The 16,357-nt window shown below is 41.6% G+C and overlaps 1 protein-coding gene across 3 annotated transcripts in view; it reads right to left on the reverse strand.

The window, feature by feature from the left end:
- LOC124120465 (zinc finger ZZ-type and EF-hand domain-containing protein 1-like) overlaps positions 1-16,357 on the reverse strand; it is a 112,373-nt gene that overhangs the window by 90,563 nt on the left and 5,453 nt on the right. For all 3 annotated transcript variants that reach the window (XM_048392376.1, XM_048392377.1, XM_046483290.2), the window contains exons 3-18: positions 14,616-14,700; positions 12,732-12,813; positions 12,019-12,090; positions 10,621-10,765; positions 10,083-10,147; positions 8,792-8,915; positions 8,517-8,625; positions 6,640-6,705; positions 5,724-5,870; positions 4,424-4,476; positions 4,210-4,288; positions 3,425-3,556; positions 2,422-2,538; positions 1,799-1,902; positions 1,098-1,178; positions 27-131 (exon numbers count right to left, since the gene is read on the reverse strand). In XM_048392376.1, coding sequence (XP_048248333.1) covers positions 27-131; positions 1,098-1,178; positions 1,799-1,902; positions 2,422-2,538; positions 3,425-3,556; positions 4,210-4,288; positions 4,424-4,476; positions 5,724-5,870; positions 6,640-6,705; positions 8,517-8,625; positions 8,792-8,915; positions 10,083-10,147; positions 10,621-10,765; positions 12,019-12,090; positions 12,732-12,813; positions 14,616-14,700 — 1,566 coding nt within the window. The remainder of the gene's footprint in view (positions 1-26; positions 132-1,097; positions 1,179-1,798; positions 1,903-2,421; positions 2,539-3,424; positions 3,557-4,209; positions 4,289-4,423; positions 4,477-5,723; positions 5,871-6,639; positions 6,706-8,516; positions 8,626-8,791; positions 8,916-10,082; positions 10,148-10,620; positions 10,766-12,018; positions 12,091-12,731; positions 12,814-14,615; positions 14,701-16,357) is intronic.

Genomic DNA, 16,357 nt, shown 5'->3' on the forward strand with positions numbered 1-16,357 from the left:
AGTTTCACCCAAACAGCCAATCTTACGTTGTGGCGCATTGCCCGATGGCTTCAGGGTGACATTCTCGGCACTTGATGTCTCATCACTCTGACCCCCGTCACATCCACAAACGCTGAACTGCAGGGGGCTCTCTGAAACACACAGCCAGCATGAGTTCACCATGGTAACAGGTAGTCTGACAAGGACCACTAGAGTCTGGAGTATGTTAACCAAACCACAAAAGCTGCCAGACCATAAGAGTTGATTCTCCTAAATGGAGTGTGTGTGTGCAAGTTGAGTACCATGTTCTCCATGGATGAATGCATCAGTTCTTTCATAAGTTAGTGAATTGAGTTTGCCACTGTGAATCTATAGGCTACATTTTGTTTGTTTGTTTGTTGTTTAACGCGGCAATCGGCAATATTCAAGTTATATGACACGGCTTGTAAATAATCAATTCTATGACAGACAATCCAGTGATTGACATGATGAGCATTGACCTACGCATCAGGGATATGATGACATGCATCAACCAAGTCAGTGAGTCTGACCACCCGATCCCATTAGTTGCCTCCTACAAACAAGCATGGGTTACTGAAGATCCATTCTAACCCAGATCTTCAAAGGCACCTCAGTGTTAGAAACTGGCACTAGTCTTAAAGTCCTTGTCAAACTGCCAATAGTTAAGGTATCATAAGGACAAGTAGAAGTTTGAAATTTGTAAGTATTTTGCTATATGTTATCATTATAAGAAATAGTGGACTGAAACTGTTAGTTTCATCACTGCACAAACATAAAGTGAATGAGTGAGATATCAATGTTTCAGCTTTATCACAGTGACCTGTAAATAATCAAATCTTGACTCGATAAACCAGTGGTTGATATAATGAGCAAATCCAACCTGGCTGAGTTACGACGACACAACAAGTCACTGATACAGTGTAGGGACGTATTCTGCCCCTAGGACCACTACAGTATTCCAATGGCATGCAAGTAATTCATCACCTATAAATACAACTTGTATAAACTCAACAGGAATGAGCAAGCAATGGAGATGGATGACAGCACACTGCATCCCCAAGGCCAGCCCACTACCACAGCTACATAATGCTACTGACCTAATCTCTCCCAGCAGGAGTTCCTGGCATCTATCATCTTCAGCAGCAGACCTGAACACGGCAGGGTTAACTCAGGATTTCCTGCAAAGAACACGGATACATAATACACTGGTAAACAGAACAATAGCTGTTACAGGGTTAGAAATTGGCACTAGTCCTGCCCAATAGTCAAGGTATCATAAGGACTAGTCCAAATTTGCCATTCTTATGTGTATTGCTATATGTTATCATAGGGCTAGTGGACTAAAACTGTTAGTTCTACTGCTGCAAGGTATCATAAGGACTAGTAGAAATTTGCCATTCTTAAGTGTTTTGCTATATGTTATTATAGGGCTAGTGGATTAAAAAAGTTAGTTTTTACTGCTGCAAGGTGTCATAAGGACAAGTAGAAATTTGCCATTCTTAAGTGTTTTGCTATATGTTATCATAGGGCTAGTGGACTAAAACTGTTAGTTTCTACTGCTGCAAGGTATCATAAGGACTAGTAGAAACTTGCCATTTTTACGGGGTTTGCTATATGTTATCATAGGGCTAGTGGACTAAAACTGTTAGTTCTACTGCTGCTGTTATCATCATCTATATCATGAACAACAAGAGCGAGTGTGCTGTGAGCAGTATTTCAGTCCTCTCATAGTGTCAGCTGAATGTGGGAAGTAAGTCCAAAGTGAAGAGCCAATATTGAGGCTGACATTGACACTTACTATAAAAGTGTTTGAGGGTTTTCAGCAGGCCCGCCACGTTGCCCCTGGCCAAGTTGAGCCCCAGCAGTAGGTGTAATCCCTCGGGGATGATCTCATCTCCTTTACTGAAACACAACATGGAAAAATAACAATGAGAAAACATATTCATTTCAATAGCACATTTTCCCCACACATATATTAGTGTATATACATGATGTCAGTCAAAATGTTCAACATGATTATTCAATCTTATCATGGAATGGCAAATTAACACAATTTACAGACATGGTCTAACTGGCCCAGATTTCCATGAAGTAATCCAATTCATTTCCCTATATAAGTGAGTGGGTTGGGTTTAATGCTACTTTTAACAGTATTCCAGTTATATCACGGCGTGTCAGCTTAATCTGGGAGGAAAACCTGAAGTGATGCAGGTCTCAGACGTTTACCACTTTGGTGAAACCCACGAGCACGGGTATGGTGCTGACAAAGCTACAAACATAATCGGGGCGAACTGGGATTCAAACCCACAATCATAGGTTTCTGGCGTGCCCAAGGGACGCAACTCTGCACAGCAAATGGTGGCGCCTTAGAGGACTGGGCCACTCGTGCCCCCTTTCCCTATATAAGATGTTGGCTCCCACCTTGCCAGCTCCGTGATGAATGTCTCCATCTCCTGCATCACATGCTTGCTGAGGAACTGGGGACGGTCAGTGCTGGCCAGGCTGAGGGACAGCGGCGGCATGTGTTCCAGGGCCTTCCTACAAGCACACCCATGCATATCATTGTCTGTCACTGATACAACAAAACAGATTTCACCATCAAAATAAATTACACTTTCTTAATTTAAGGTATAAAACTAAGCAAAAAAAAGGTCATATCTAATTCTTCTTCTTCTTCTTATCATTATTATCTGACACATGTACATGGAGCAGCATAGAAGAAGATCTTTGAAAAAGATAACATACGGTTAAGATAACTTCAGTTTATTTTCATGGTCCAATGAACATGGTTGGCTTTCATCATAACATTGAACTGTCTACAAGCAACAGAAATCCCCAAAGTCCTACACTCTGAACCAAACAGCTTAACAGAACAAGCTTTTGTTTTGTTTGTTTGTTGTTTAACGCCGCACTCAGCAATATTCCAGCTATGACGGCGGTCTGTAAATAATCGAGTCTGGATCAGACAATCCAGTGATTGACATCATAAGCATCGATCCACGCAATTGAGATCGATGGCATGCATCAACCAAGTCAGCAAGCCTGACCACCTGATCCTGTTAGTCGCCTCTTACGACAAGCATAGTCACCTTTCATGGCAAGCATGGGTTGCTGAAGACCTATTCTACCCTGGATCTTCACGGGTCCAGAACAAGCTAACACAGGACTGGTCATGGTAGGAGAAATCAATCTTTACAAGAACTTGTCACTTAAATAATATAACCTTTACCACTTAACTCATCCGTGTAGACACAGTGAAGAAAAGTAAACAGTAGATTCGTAGTGAAAACTCAAGGGACATGCAGACGGAAAAGCAGCATGAAAAATTAAGACACATCTGCATGTTTCTTTAAGATATTCTACCCAAACAATTCTAGATATCAGGAATGAAATAATTGTGGAGTAAAGTGTGAGAGATCCCTACTTGGTATGTTGCAGGACCAGCAGTCTGAGCTGTGGAGACTGAGGAACAGTGGCAGACACTGTGGACGCCAGGATCTGCAGGTACCACATCGCCGTCGCATCCATCACTGTCACACCGGGCTCTCGGACAACTCTGAGGTTAAACATAGTCTTGTGAGCCTCTCATATAGAGGCAACATATAATAAAGCAATACATGTACAGTGAAACCCTGTTCACCCAGACAAGTCCAAGTTAAACTGTCTGGGTTAACAAATTTCAAGATGTGGATCATGGGTACAGAGTTATGTCCCTTGGCATAAATTAAGCTGCAACGATAATGAGTGAGTGAGTATGGTTTTACGCCGCTTTTAGCAATATTCCAGCAATATCACGGCGGGGGACACCAGAAATGGGCTTCACACATTGTACCCATGTCGGGAATCGAACCCAGGTCTTCGGCGTGACGAGCGAACGCTTTAACCACTAGGCTACCCGACCGCCCCCTGCAACGATAAAGGTCTGTACAACTCTGTATATCTGTATACCGGATATCAGTGTGTAAAAGGCGAGTTTTTCGTACCTAGAATAAGGGGCTTTCAAGGGGGGTTGTCTTATACAAAGGGTTGAAGAGTTCTGATTTTTTTCCTCAACACAAAGGCATTACTGTGAGCAAGTCAAATGAGTCGGCATTAATTTAATTTAACAGGACAGATTACATATTGGTAGTAAGCATTTGGTTTCTCAACAGTAATCTTCTGGAAGTGTAAAAACAACAACATCAGGTTGTGGTAAATAAATATGGTTACCTGTATCCAACTGTCTTGATGCCATGTATCCTAGTATCACAGCCATCACTGTGGCACCGTTTGATGTTAATCTGAATGACTAGAAACCGAAGAGAACATTATCTTATCTGCATCTCAAACCAACATTATTTCTTTTATATACGCAAAACAATGATTCACATGGTACCACCTTAACGATCTTGATAGAAAATTAGTTCAAGTAATGTTTACTTACTAGGGTAGAAGACCTTGGCATTTTTCAAAAGCACAACATCTCCAGTAAAATGACTGAAACAAATAAATGAGTCAATATTATTCCAGAGCAGATCAAGTATTCCATAAAAGGTTCACAAAAAACATCAACACATCAAAAACAATCACAACCTGTTATTATTTCGCTGTCAACATATTGATCGGGACAAACTGAACCAGCCTGATCCTGGACACCACCACAGCTACACAATGTCAATGAGCTGTTTCTCTGCCTGTATCACTGAGTGAGGAGACAATTATCAACGTAGACAACACCAAGGAAACCCTCCATGATGTCACACATTCACCATTCCAAAAGTGCACTGAAGGAATATAAGTACATTGTTTGTTTCTTTGTGGTTTAATACCACACTGTAATATTCCCGCAATATGATGCCAGCCTGTGAATAATCAAGCCTGTAGCAGACAAATCTGTGGTTAAAAGTGAGTGAGTGAGTGAGTTGGGTTTAAAGCCGCTTTTAACAGTATTCCAGTTATATCACGGCGTGTCACCTTAATGTGGGAGGAAAGCCCAACGCGAAGCATGTCTCAGACGTTTACCACTTCCGGGAAACACACGAGCATGGGTATGGTGCTGACAAACCTAGAAACATAATTGGGGCGAACCAGGATTCGAACCCACGATCATAGGTTTCTGGCGTGCCCAAGGGACGCAACTCTGCACAGCAAATCACGACGCCTTAGAGGACTGGGCCATGCGTGCCCCAAGTTGAAAGTGTGATCTATGTGAGAGGACAATGACATCCTATCAACCAAGTCATCGAACCTGACCACCTGACTCTTTAAGTCACCTCATATATAATCAACACCATTAAAGTCAACTGAAGACATAGGGAGAAGCCAACAGTGTGCAAGAAGCCATGACAAGAATCTGGAACATTTCCCTCAAACTCCAAATGCTGCGACATGTATATTTTTGTGCATGTCTTTAGGAATATCTTATAAGTTAAGTGGGAAAAGGGTCATTACTTGTTTGTGAACATAACATTCATGCAAGTGGGAGTTAACTCCATGCAAGGTTGCAATGTGCCTAGCACAATGGGGAGCTATTTACTGGTTGCTGCGATAGTACAGAGTGAATGGTCACCAGATATGAGAACAGAAAAACTTGGTTTTTTTGAGAAACATCAACAATCTAGGGATTTTTTGGTGAAAATTTAAATCATTCTGAGAGGAAAAATCCCAGAATTGCGGGAATCCGAGGAAAGTTCTCAAGTCTGTATCACTGTGAGGTACGCCATACAGGAAGCTGAGTTTCCTACCTAGCAATGCGGACCTCCTTGAGCTCCCGCAGAGCTCTGGGACTCCTGCCTGCCGACACCATCACCAGCTCCGGCATGTAACTCTGATCGGATGATGCCACCGACACCGACAGCTGTTTGATCACCACATTGTTCCTCATCCGTAGCCTGTCAAGGAAATAAACTGACACTCTACATCTCAACATACCACATTCAAACCATGTGATGATCAAAATAGGTACCACTGGTACCATGTGAAAACCTCCTCCATAGCAAAGGATTTCAGGACTGCTAGTGCTGACCTATCGTGATCACACACTGAACAGCATAAATATTGATAATATACTTCTAAAATTGTCATGCTCCATGCTCACTAATCACAAGGTTGGTTGGTTCGTTGTTTAACGTCGCACTCAGCAATATTCCAGCTATATGGTCTGTAAATAATCGAGTCTGGGCCAGACAATCCAGTGATTAATATCATGAGCATCCATCCACGCCATTGGGATCGATGACATGCATCAACCAAGTCAGCGAGCCTGACCACCCGATCCCGTTAGCCGCCTTTTACGACAAGCATAGTCGCCTTTTATGGCAAGCATGGGTTGCTGAAGACCTATTCTACCCCGGAATTTTCACGGGTCACTAATCACAAGGATATTTTTAAACCATGAGGAGGTCACTTCACTCAACCAGGGCAGCTTTACTCCACCAGCCAAACTGTGGAGAGGGCTAGAGCCCAAAGATATCAGTATAACCAGGACACTATAGTGCAAGGCTGGATCACAAGCAAGGGAAATGTAGGATTTGAGCTGTCATTCCTTCAGTTAAAAGACACATCTCTGCACAGCCAGTTACAATTTCTTTGACTGGGTCACATGTATTATAAAGGATGCTGCATTAACAGGGCTTGAGTGTGTATAAAAGTGATACACACCTGATCCAGTGGGTCCGAGCAGCTCCGTCTGACTGCCAGAAGCTATATGGGTCACCATTAGTTAATCTGAAACATGAAATATTGAACATAATAACAGTGTTAACACTTGTGACAAAGGAACATAATAACAGTGTTAACACTTGTGACAAAGGAACATAATAACAGTGTTAACACTCATGACAAAGGAACATACCGTATTTTCTTGAGTATACATGTAGTGCGCACTTCTTTTTTTAAAAACACAGCCGTGTAGAAGGGGGTGCGCATTATACACGAAATAATGAGTTTTGATGGGTTTTTCCTAATGGAAAGATATTACCGTGAGCACGCAACACTGGAAATACCATGTCAACAAATCCATACTGAAGTACGCAAAATCATCATGTAATTACACTGTCTGGCTATAAAAAGTTTCTTTGTATATCTGGACTTATATTTGTAACTTATTTCATTAATTTTATTCAAAATTCCTTTCAATAATGTTTTAATTAATTTCGGCGAAATCCTGTGTGAAGCGATCTTCAGATCGCACACCTCACCGTTATTAACAGCAAGCATGGTCAGATTACTGCTATTGACGCCTTGAAACAAACTTTAGTCGACAGAAAAGGGATACATATATCATAAATGCCATACTTTGACTCGTTAAAAGTCATATTTGTTATAGTTTGACGATTCTATGTCAACACGTAGTTCTCGCGATCATGCGATCACGTGCGCGGAATCCTTGACGGTGACTGGTCAGACTGGTTCCATGTGAAAAATAATAACCGGCAATAGCGATCGGCAATAGCGATCAGCTGCTTCGCTTAGGGTTATTATTATTTTATATGTTTAGTAAAAGCTGCAATTAAATTAACAAGATATTGGAATATATTATTCCTGATAAAAAATAGTTTCAGATACAATTTTTGCCGATCCTTGCATTAAAATCCTGTAAAGTTATATCATTGGGTGTGTCTTGACAAAATCACCGGTAGATTCCAAGAAAACGTGTGTACAGCTGATTGCTGTTTCAGGCGTAGTTTACGAGAACATACACAAGGTAATCTTAATCCCTGGATGTAAAACAATGCCTAGCAGAATAAAAAATACAATTTAAACGTTAAATCAACTTGTCTGGTGATTTTTTTATCTCAAATTTCGAATGTGTACTGACCCAGTTTCTTGTCACCCGTTCGTTTACCGAAATTCGCTGAAGGGGTAATTTTTTTCTGCGCTTGATATTCGAATTTTTTTTCTCCAAAATACTGAATCCGTTAGAGGGGGGTGCGCATTATACATGGGTGCGCACTATACTAAAGAAAATAGGGTAATAAGTGTTAACACTTGTGACAAAGGAACATAATAACAGTGTTAACACTTGTGACAAAAGGAACATAATAACAGTGTTAACACTTGTGACAAAGGAACATAATAACCATTGATAACAGTGTTAACCCTTGTGACAAAGGAACATAATAACAGTGTTAACACTCATGACAAAGGAACATAATAACAGTGTTAACACTCGTGACAAAGGAACATTATAACAGTGTTAACACTTGTGACAAAGGAACATTATAACAGTGTTAACACTTGTGACAAAGGAACATAATAACAGTGTTAACACTCGTGACAACAGAACATAATAACCATTGATAACAGTGTTAACACTTGTGACAAAGGAACAAAGCAACATATTAGGATCTAAAGGTAGAAAGGGCATAAACATTCAGAGAGCTGAAAAGAAAACAGATTAATGTTTGTTTGATATTGTGTTAATCATCCATCCTGACATAACATATTCAAACATACATATAAGTTAACATGTAAACAATGGTACTTGAGGACTGTGTGACATACAAACTAAATCAGAGGAGTTTGTGGAGACCTACCTGTAGGCATCAGAGGAGTTTGTGGAGACCTCCATGGCACTGAAGCACTTGGTGATGGGTTTCAGCTCCTCTCCTTCTGCAAGCTCCTGCTCCTCATTCTCCATCTTGGCTGCAACAGACAGCAGCAAGTAGCAGGGCAGGTTAGCCTGTATATTCACATTTGAAGCAGCAACAATAATACTTTACTATATTTTGAGAAAGTGTAGGGTATGACACTGAAGCTGTATATATACATGAATGGAAAGCCATCCGTAATAAAACAGAACGGCGCTCACCAGCATCCTTCAGAGACGTGAAGGTAGACTTGAGAACTGACATGCGCATGTTGCTGGTGTTGTTAAAGCCGTTAAGATGAGGGAACGGAAGGGAGGATGTTTCTGCACGGTTCCGCAGCAAGTACTGAAATAACATCCACAATCAATCAATCAATCTGTATTAATGATTCTTATGAGGCCAAATGCCTATAGAATGGTCCATAATCAAGGTCAGTCTTCCCCTATTTACTACAAACACCTAACGGGCACGGGTGGCCAAGTCGTCTAAGGCGCCACAAGTTGCTATGCAGAGTTGCGTCCCTTGGGCACGCCAGAAACCTATGATTGTGGGTTTGAATCCCGGTTAAACCCGATTATGTTTCTAGGTTTGTCAGCACCATACCCGTGCTCGGGGTTTCACCGAAGTGGTAAACGGCTGAGACCTGCATCACTTCGGGCTTTCCTCCCACATCAAGCTGACACGCCGTGATATAACTGGAATACTGTTCAAAGCTGCATTACAAACACCTAAATTACAAATTGACAGATTTTTATAATAACACTACATCACGTTCAGCTAGACTACTGAGACCAAACATCTATTGTCTCCCTTGAGACTTACAGTTCTGATTTAACTTAACCAATCAGAACTGTTGAAAAAGTTTCCGTAAACAATTATTTTTAAATGATTGATGTTTTTATGCTTCTTCTAACAGTAAAGCAGCTTTATCACATCTTCTTGTATTCAAAGGTCACAGCCATGTATAAAGATGTTGAGACAACTCTATCCCAGCACCCATATCTCAAAATGTTACAGGGGTGGGGGTACTGATGGTCTGCCTGTATAGTATTTGCATCATGCACACCCTGAACATGCTGAAGATGCTTGATCTTTAACATTTGAGTTACAAGCTTAATTTTTAGGTGGTGAGGTGAAATGGGGTTTAATGTCGCGTCCAAGATTATTGTGCTTATATAGCGACGTGCATGTACGTGTGTGTGTTTGTGTGGCTGCTTGTACTAGTCCGGACTGATGCTGATTTATAGTGCTAGCTCACTGAGATACCATGCCGCAGTTTAACAAGAATACCCCACTCAGACACAGTATACTGACTCCGAGCCGACCAGTCCTTGTTTTAGCCCCTTAATGCCGAGCGCCAGACAGGGTAACAACAAGTACCATCTTTTAACGTCTTTTGGTATGACGCGGCTGGGGATCGAACCCCGGACCTTGCGCTCTCCGGGCGGTCGCTCTACCACTAGATCACGGAGGTCTTTAATTGTTAGGACGACATTAGGTGTTGCTGTGTACCTTGAGGATCTTCTCTCCATGCCGGCTCATCGGGTTCTTGTCTCCAGCATATACATCCACAAACCCTGCACACAGACAGACGTCTCATTCACCAGATTACAGTGACAAAGATGGGATACATCAAAGACAACATATTCTGCAATACTATGTGCATGAGATAACTATCACAAGATACTACTTCAGAGAAAATAACATGTTTTTATTTTTTCTCATTTTGAAATATCGGAATATTACTTTCAACCTTTCTATTAGATCAAAATGTCCATTGTACCGGTTTTATGGACCATCTGATGTGCAGATCATTAAAACATACATTGCTCAAGTGTATTGTAAACTATATTGAGTTCAATCAAGCAGCTGTACATTTGTGAATCCTATTTTCTTCCCAAGATGGACGTGAATGAAATTAAAATAGATACAACATAAATGTCAAACAGAGGCACATGGAAAGAGAGCATCCTACAGTTTGGACTTGCACAATGAGCAGTCACCAGTGCATCATAGGATCAAATCAGTCTATGTATCTAACATGTCTAACCTGCAGTGAGGGAGCAGGCTTGGAGCATGCGGATGTTCTTCCCTAACTCTCCCATCACGTTGCCGGACGAGAAGGTGGACAGGGCATCCATCATGGTTGACACCTCTGCGACACCACTGCCATCTGTGTCAAACTGCTGGAACGCCTGCCCAGGAGGAACACTCCATTAATATAACAACTTCTGGGTTAGGAGGAACACTCTATCAATACAACAACATCAGGGTTGGGAGGTCAGGGAGGAACACGCTATCAGTACGACATGGGGGTTGGGAAGTCAGGGAGAAACACTCTATCAGTATGACAACATGGGGGTTGGGAAGTCAGGGAGGAACACACTATCAGTACGACATGGGGGTTGGGAAGTCAGGGAGAAACACTCTATCAGTATGACAACATGGGGGTTGGGAGGTCAGGGAGGAACACTCTATCAGTATGACAACATTGGGGTTGGGAGGTTAGGGAGGAACATGCTATCAGTACAACATGGGGGTTGGGAAGTCAGGGAGGAACACACTATCAGTATGACAACATGGGGGTTGGAAGGTCAGGGAGGAACACTATCAGTATGACAACATGGGGGTTGGAAGGTCAGGGAGGAACACTCTATCAGTATGACAACATGGGGGTTGGGAGGTCAGGGAGGAACACTCTATCAGTATGAAAACATGGGGTTGGGAGGTCAGGGAGGAACACTCTATCAGTATGAAAACATGGGGTTGGGAGGTCAGGGAGGAACACGCTATCAGTATGACAACATGGGGTTGGGAGGTTAGGGAGGAACACGCTATCAGCATGATCAGTACAACAACATGGGGGTTGGGAGGTCAGGGAGGAACACGCTATCAGTATGACAACATGGGGTTGGGAGGTTAGGGAGGAACACGCTATCAGTATGACAACATGGGGTTGGGAGGTCAGGGAGGAACACACTATCAGTATGACAACATGGGGTTGGGAGGTTAGGGAGGAACACGCTATCAGTACGACAACATCGGGGTTGGGAGGTTAGGGAGGAACACGCTATCAGTATGACAACATGGGGTTGGGAGGTCAGGGAGGAACACGCTATCAGTACCACATGGGGGTTGGGAGGTCAGGGAGGAACACTCTATCAGTACGACAACATCGGTGTCAATGAGATTATCTACTTTGTATTCTTTTTAACAACCTCATGCAAATGGATTTTACAGATATTGAACCTTGCATGGATGATTCTTATGACTATATGATCTTGGTGATTATAATCAGAAAAACATCAAATAAGAACTTAATAAAATATTACAGATATATTGTTCATATTATTAGATTATTTAAATACCTATACATGTGGGTTTTACCAAGGTGATGAAAGTGTCAATGGTTTCAAACACAACTCTCTCACTCACTCATTTTGCTTACCTTCACAACCTCATTTCTGGACACTCCCTTTGCCATCAGCATGTCACAAAACTGGCTTAACGTGACATTCTCCTGCAAACGTACAATAGCCGATATACTATGACATAGTAAAAACTAATATCATTACTAAGATTTGCAGACTGTTGTAGAGAAGATTTGCTATTCTCACTGTGTGTTATGTAACCGATTATTAAAATATCTTTTGACTGAATACAATGGAAACATAATTTTTAGAACACAAGGAAAGTATACAGTCTTATTCTCTACAAAGAAATTTTAGTCAGCAAAAACATTACATTTAAAGCTTAAAAAGACCACAAAACATACTGCTTCTTACATTGTCTCATACAGTATAAGGATACAGCAGGTATTTTTTATATTGGAAAAGTGTTCTGAATCTATCAAAAGGATGTTTAAAGAAGAGTACTTCTGCTGACTCAGAGACTCGGTAGGATGAGATGGCAAAGTGGTTGTTAACCTTCTAGTGCCTAACAGGCACCTTGTGTTGTATACTCCCCAGGGAGATGAGAACGATTCTTGAGTGCACACCAATCTAGCAATCGGGGTAATAATAGCGCTTTGAGCATGTCCCTGAGTGGTGTGGAAATGTACGCAATAGAAATAGCCTATTATTATTATTATTATTATTATTATTATTATTATTATTTGTTAAATTGACAATCGGCTGACCATGTACCCAGTGCACAACCCACCTCCATCCTGTCCTGCCTCTCTCTCAGCCACCGGATGATGTGGCCGTGGTACTGGTGGATCACATTGTCAGGGATGGGGTCTCTGTAACAGGCAGTACAACCTCACTGCATCAAGCAACAACAAACACAACCCGTCACATACAGGGAGGTCAGGGGAATGGGTAAAACTCAACATTCAAAATTATTGCACTAATATAGTGACGTCTGTGCACATATGTGTGTGTAGCTGCTTTTAATAGTCCAGACTAATGACGGTTTTGTAGTGCTAGTCCACTAAGATACCATGCCACAGTTTTAACATGGATATCCAAATCACATTAAACCAACTAGGACCAACCAGTCCCTGTTTTAACCCCTTAACGACGAGCACATGGCAATCATGTAACACACTATTTTCTTCTGAATGCAGGCTGAAAATCTAAGGTCAATATCAGGCACTAGTCCACTTTCCCCATGATAAAAGTAAGAGTGGAATATCTTCACTTGCTTATGTTACAAGGATTACAAGTTCTGGTCTTCACATAGACAGACTTGACCAAGAGCGATTAATACGATTTAATTTTCAACATAATCCCCGTCCACACTGATACACTTTTGGAAATGATGTTGAAGGGATTTCATCCCAGTTTTGTAGAAGTTTGGTTGTCCAAAACGTTCTCCACAGCTGCTATGGCAAACTGGTTATGGCTAGAACTCTCTTCATGTTTTGGTGGAGATGAAAGTTTGACAAAGCCAGACCAGGAGAAGAAGGTGGGTGCTGATGGTGTTCAAAGCCACACTTGTAGATTGTAGCCATGATTTGTGCACTGGCTTTGCTCTGATGGAACAGCACACCTTTTCACAATTCTTAATTTCATCTCATTATTGCATCAAAAGTGGAGCATTATATGCTCCATTTTATTGTCTGGCCTTTTGGAAGTTCGCTATGACAACACCCTCGGAATCCTAGAACATGGAGGCCACAACCTTTCCAGCTGATGGGGCAGTCTTTGCCTTCTTTGGTGGTGGTGATGTCTAACATGTCTAATGTTTAGATCGAACTCAGGTTACAGCCATAGTCACAAATTGTTGCAAGAACCTTTCTTGATCAGCTTCAAACAGAACTAGATAATCACAAGACATGATGTGTCTGGTGCATTTTGGATCAGTTGCCCTCTTTCGCAAGTCGGTCATCACCATAACATGGATTCTCGGGATCATTACTTGACTTGACAGGCCTTCCAGGACGGGGTCGTCTTCACAGCTCTACCTGCCACGTGTAAACTCTGCTGCCCACCTCTTTACAGTGGCATTGGAAGGGGCAACATAGTGTTGTACTCAAATCTCCATGGATGCCTTTTGGCGTTAAGCTCTTTTTCTGCATGTATTTGATCAATGCATGTTTGTCCATTTTCCAAAGGTCACGGCACCCTGCTAATTTACTGACTTTTAGCAAAACAATATGCTCAATTGAGTCAAATGTTTGTGGATATGCCTCCATGACTTATGTTATGTCCAAAACAAAAGATTTCACTGTTACAAAATCCCTTCTATGTGAGGCTCAGAACTTATCAATCAGCCCTTGTATCTATATCCAGACAAAAGCCGAACATGCAGAAGGAAATTTATCATTTTCCTGGAAGAGGACTATATTTTTACTGAACATCTTTCTTCCAGCCATCTGATTAGACAAATCTCCACCATCACCACAGTTCCCATGACATAAAATAGCTAACAGTGCATCGACGTGATGTTCAGCAAATTTCAACACAAAATCCCCAGAAAAGCACAATTCATAATGTAATCATGGTAAAAGAGTATCAAATTGTAATAGAAAAAGAAAAAGTCTGCACCGAGAAAATGACGCAGTTATCATGGTTATCATGCCATATTTTCTCAGCTTACTTTATCTTGGAGGCGACTGATCGCAGTAGCCCTGGCTCATTGAAGAGAGCATGGAGATCTGTCAGGGAAGGTCCATCTTTGTCCCCTTTAAAACAAACAAATGCAGGCTATTGAAAACAGTAATTCATTTACATGTTTTCAAAACTTACCAAATAACTTCCTTGATAATAGTGACTTTGAATTATATTTCAAACATAATGAATAGTTTGGTTGTTTGTTGTTTAATGGTGCACTCAGCAATATTCCAGCTATATGATGGCGGTCTGTAAATAATCAAATCTGGTCCAGACATTCAAGTGATTGATATCATGAACATTAACCCACTCAATTGGGATTCGATGACATGCATCAACCAAGTCAGCGAGCCTGATCACCCGACCCCGTTAGTCGCCTCTTATGACAAGCATAGTTATCATATCAGTACATTTACCCGGGATTCACCTGACGAAGGGGCAAGAGTGAGTGAGTGAGAGAGTTGGGTTTAATGCCGCTTTTAACAGTATTCCAGTTATATCACGGCGTGTCAGCTTATTGTGACCTGATGCAGGCCTTAGACGTTTACCACTTCGGTGAAACCCACGAGCACGGGTATGGTGCTGACAAACTACAAACATAATTTGGGTGAACTGGGATTCGAACCTACAATCATAGGTTTCTGGCGTGCCCAAGGGACGCAACTCTGCACAGTGAATCACGGCGCCTTAGCCTACTGGGCCACCCATGTCCCCCGAAGGGGCAAGAAGTAGCCCTGAAGCGGTGTAACAAACAATAAAGAAGTTGTTATCCAGTTGTTATCATGTCAGGTCTTTGAATATTCAATATTATTCTCTTCCTTATGTTATCATGTGTTCATGTTCTTCCAACTTCTAAATGCCGACCACAGACTTTCAGCAGATAGTTCTCTAATCTGTATTGTTATTGTATTAGCTGTAGGCAGTCAGGCAAAATAACATCCCTTACTCATATCTGACAACAATAACCATGGCAACACAACCAGCTGTTCCACAGTATCAGCACTTGGTGACAGCTATAATGACTGCTGGCACCCAACTAACATATTGATCATGTCACTTGATAAACGCCATTCAACATCATAAATCTGCTGCCATCAGCCCAGACAGCATCTACATGAAGGCTATCATGATGTAATGGTGAGGTGAGGTGAGGTGAAATTAGGTTTAACGTCGGGTCCAAGATTATTGCACTTATATAGCAACGTGTGTGTGTGTGTGTGTGTGTGTGTGTGTGTGTGTGTGTGTCTAGTATACTGACTCCAAGCCGACCAGTTCTTGTTTTAGCCCCTTCATGCCAAGTGCCAGACAGGGTAACAACAAGTACCATCTTTTAACGTCTTTTGGTATGACTTGGCTTGGGATCGAACCCCGGACCTTCCGCTCTCCGGGCGGACGCTCTACCACTAGACCACAGAGGCGGTCGATGTAATGTTGAAATCAACCTCATTAATAAATAACTGGCTGCATACAAAACGGATTGTATTACAGTATTAAACTTCACACACTTTGAATTCACTACTTGAGCTGTCTGAACAAACTGTTGGAAAATTTGTGCAGATGAACATAATGAGTGGCCTGTGTTTTAACATAAAAAGTTCTAATATTAGTACAGTAAAGTCTGTTTATAATGAACACGCTGAGTGGTCTGTGTTTTAACATAAAAAGTTCTAATATTAGTACAGTAAAGTCTGTTTATAATGAACATGCTGAGTGGTCTGTGTTTTAACA

This window comes from Haliotis rufescens, unplaced genomic scaffold (genome assembly GCF_023055435.1).
Source record: "Haliotis rufescens isolate VD_foot unplaced genomic scaffold, xgHalRufe1.0.p SCAF_11, whole genome shotgun sequence".
Taxonomy (NCBI): domain Eukaryota; kingdom Metazoa; phylum Mollusca; class Gastropoda; order Lepetellida; family Haliotidae; genus Haliotis; species Haliotis rufescens.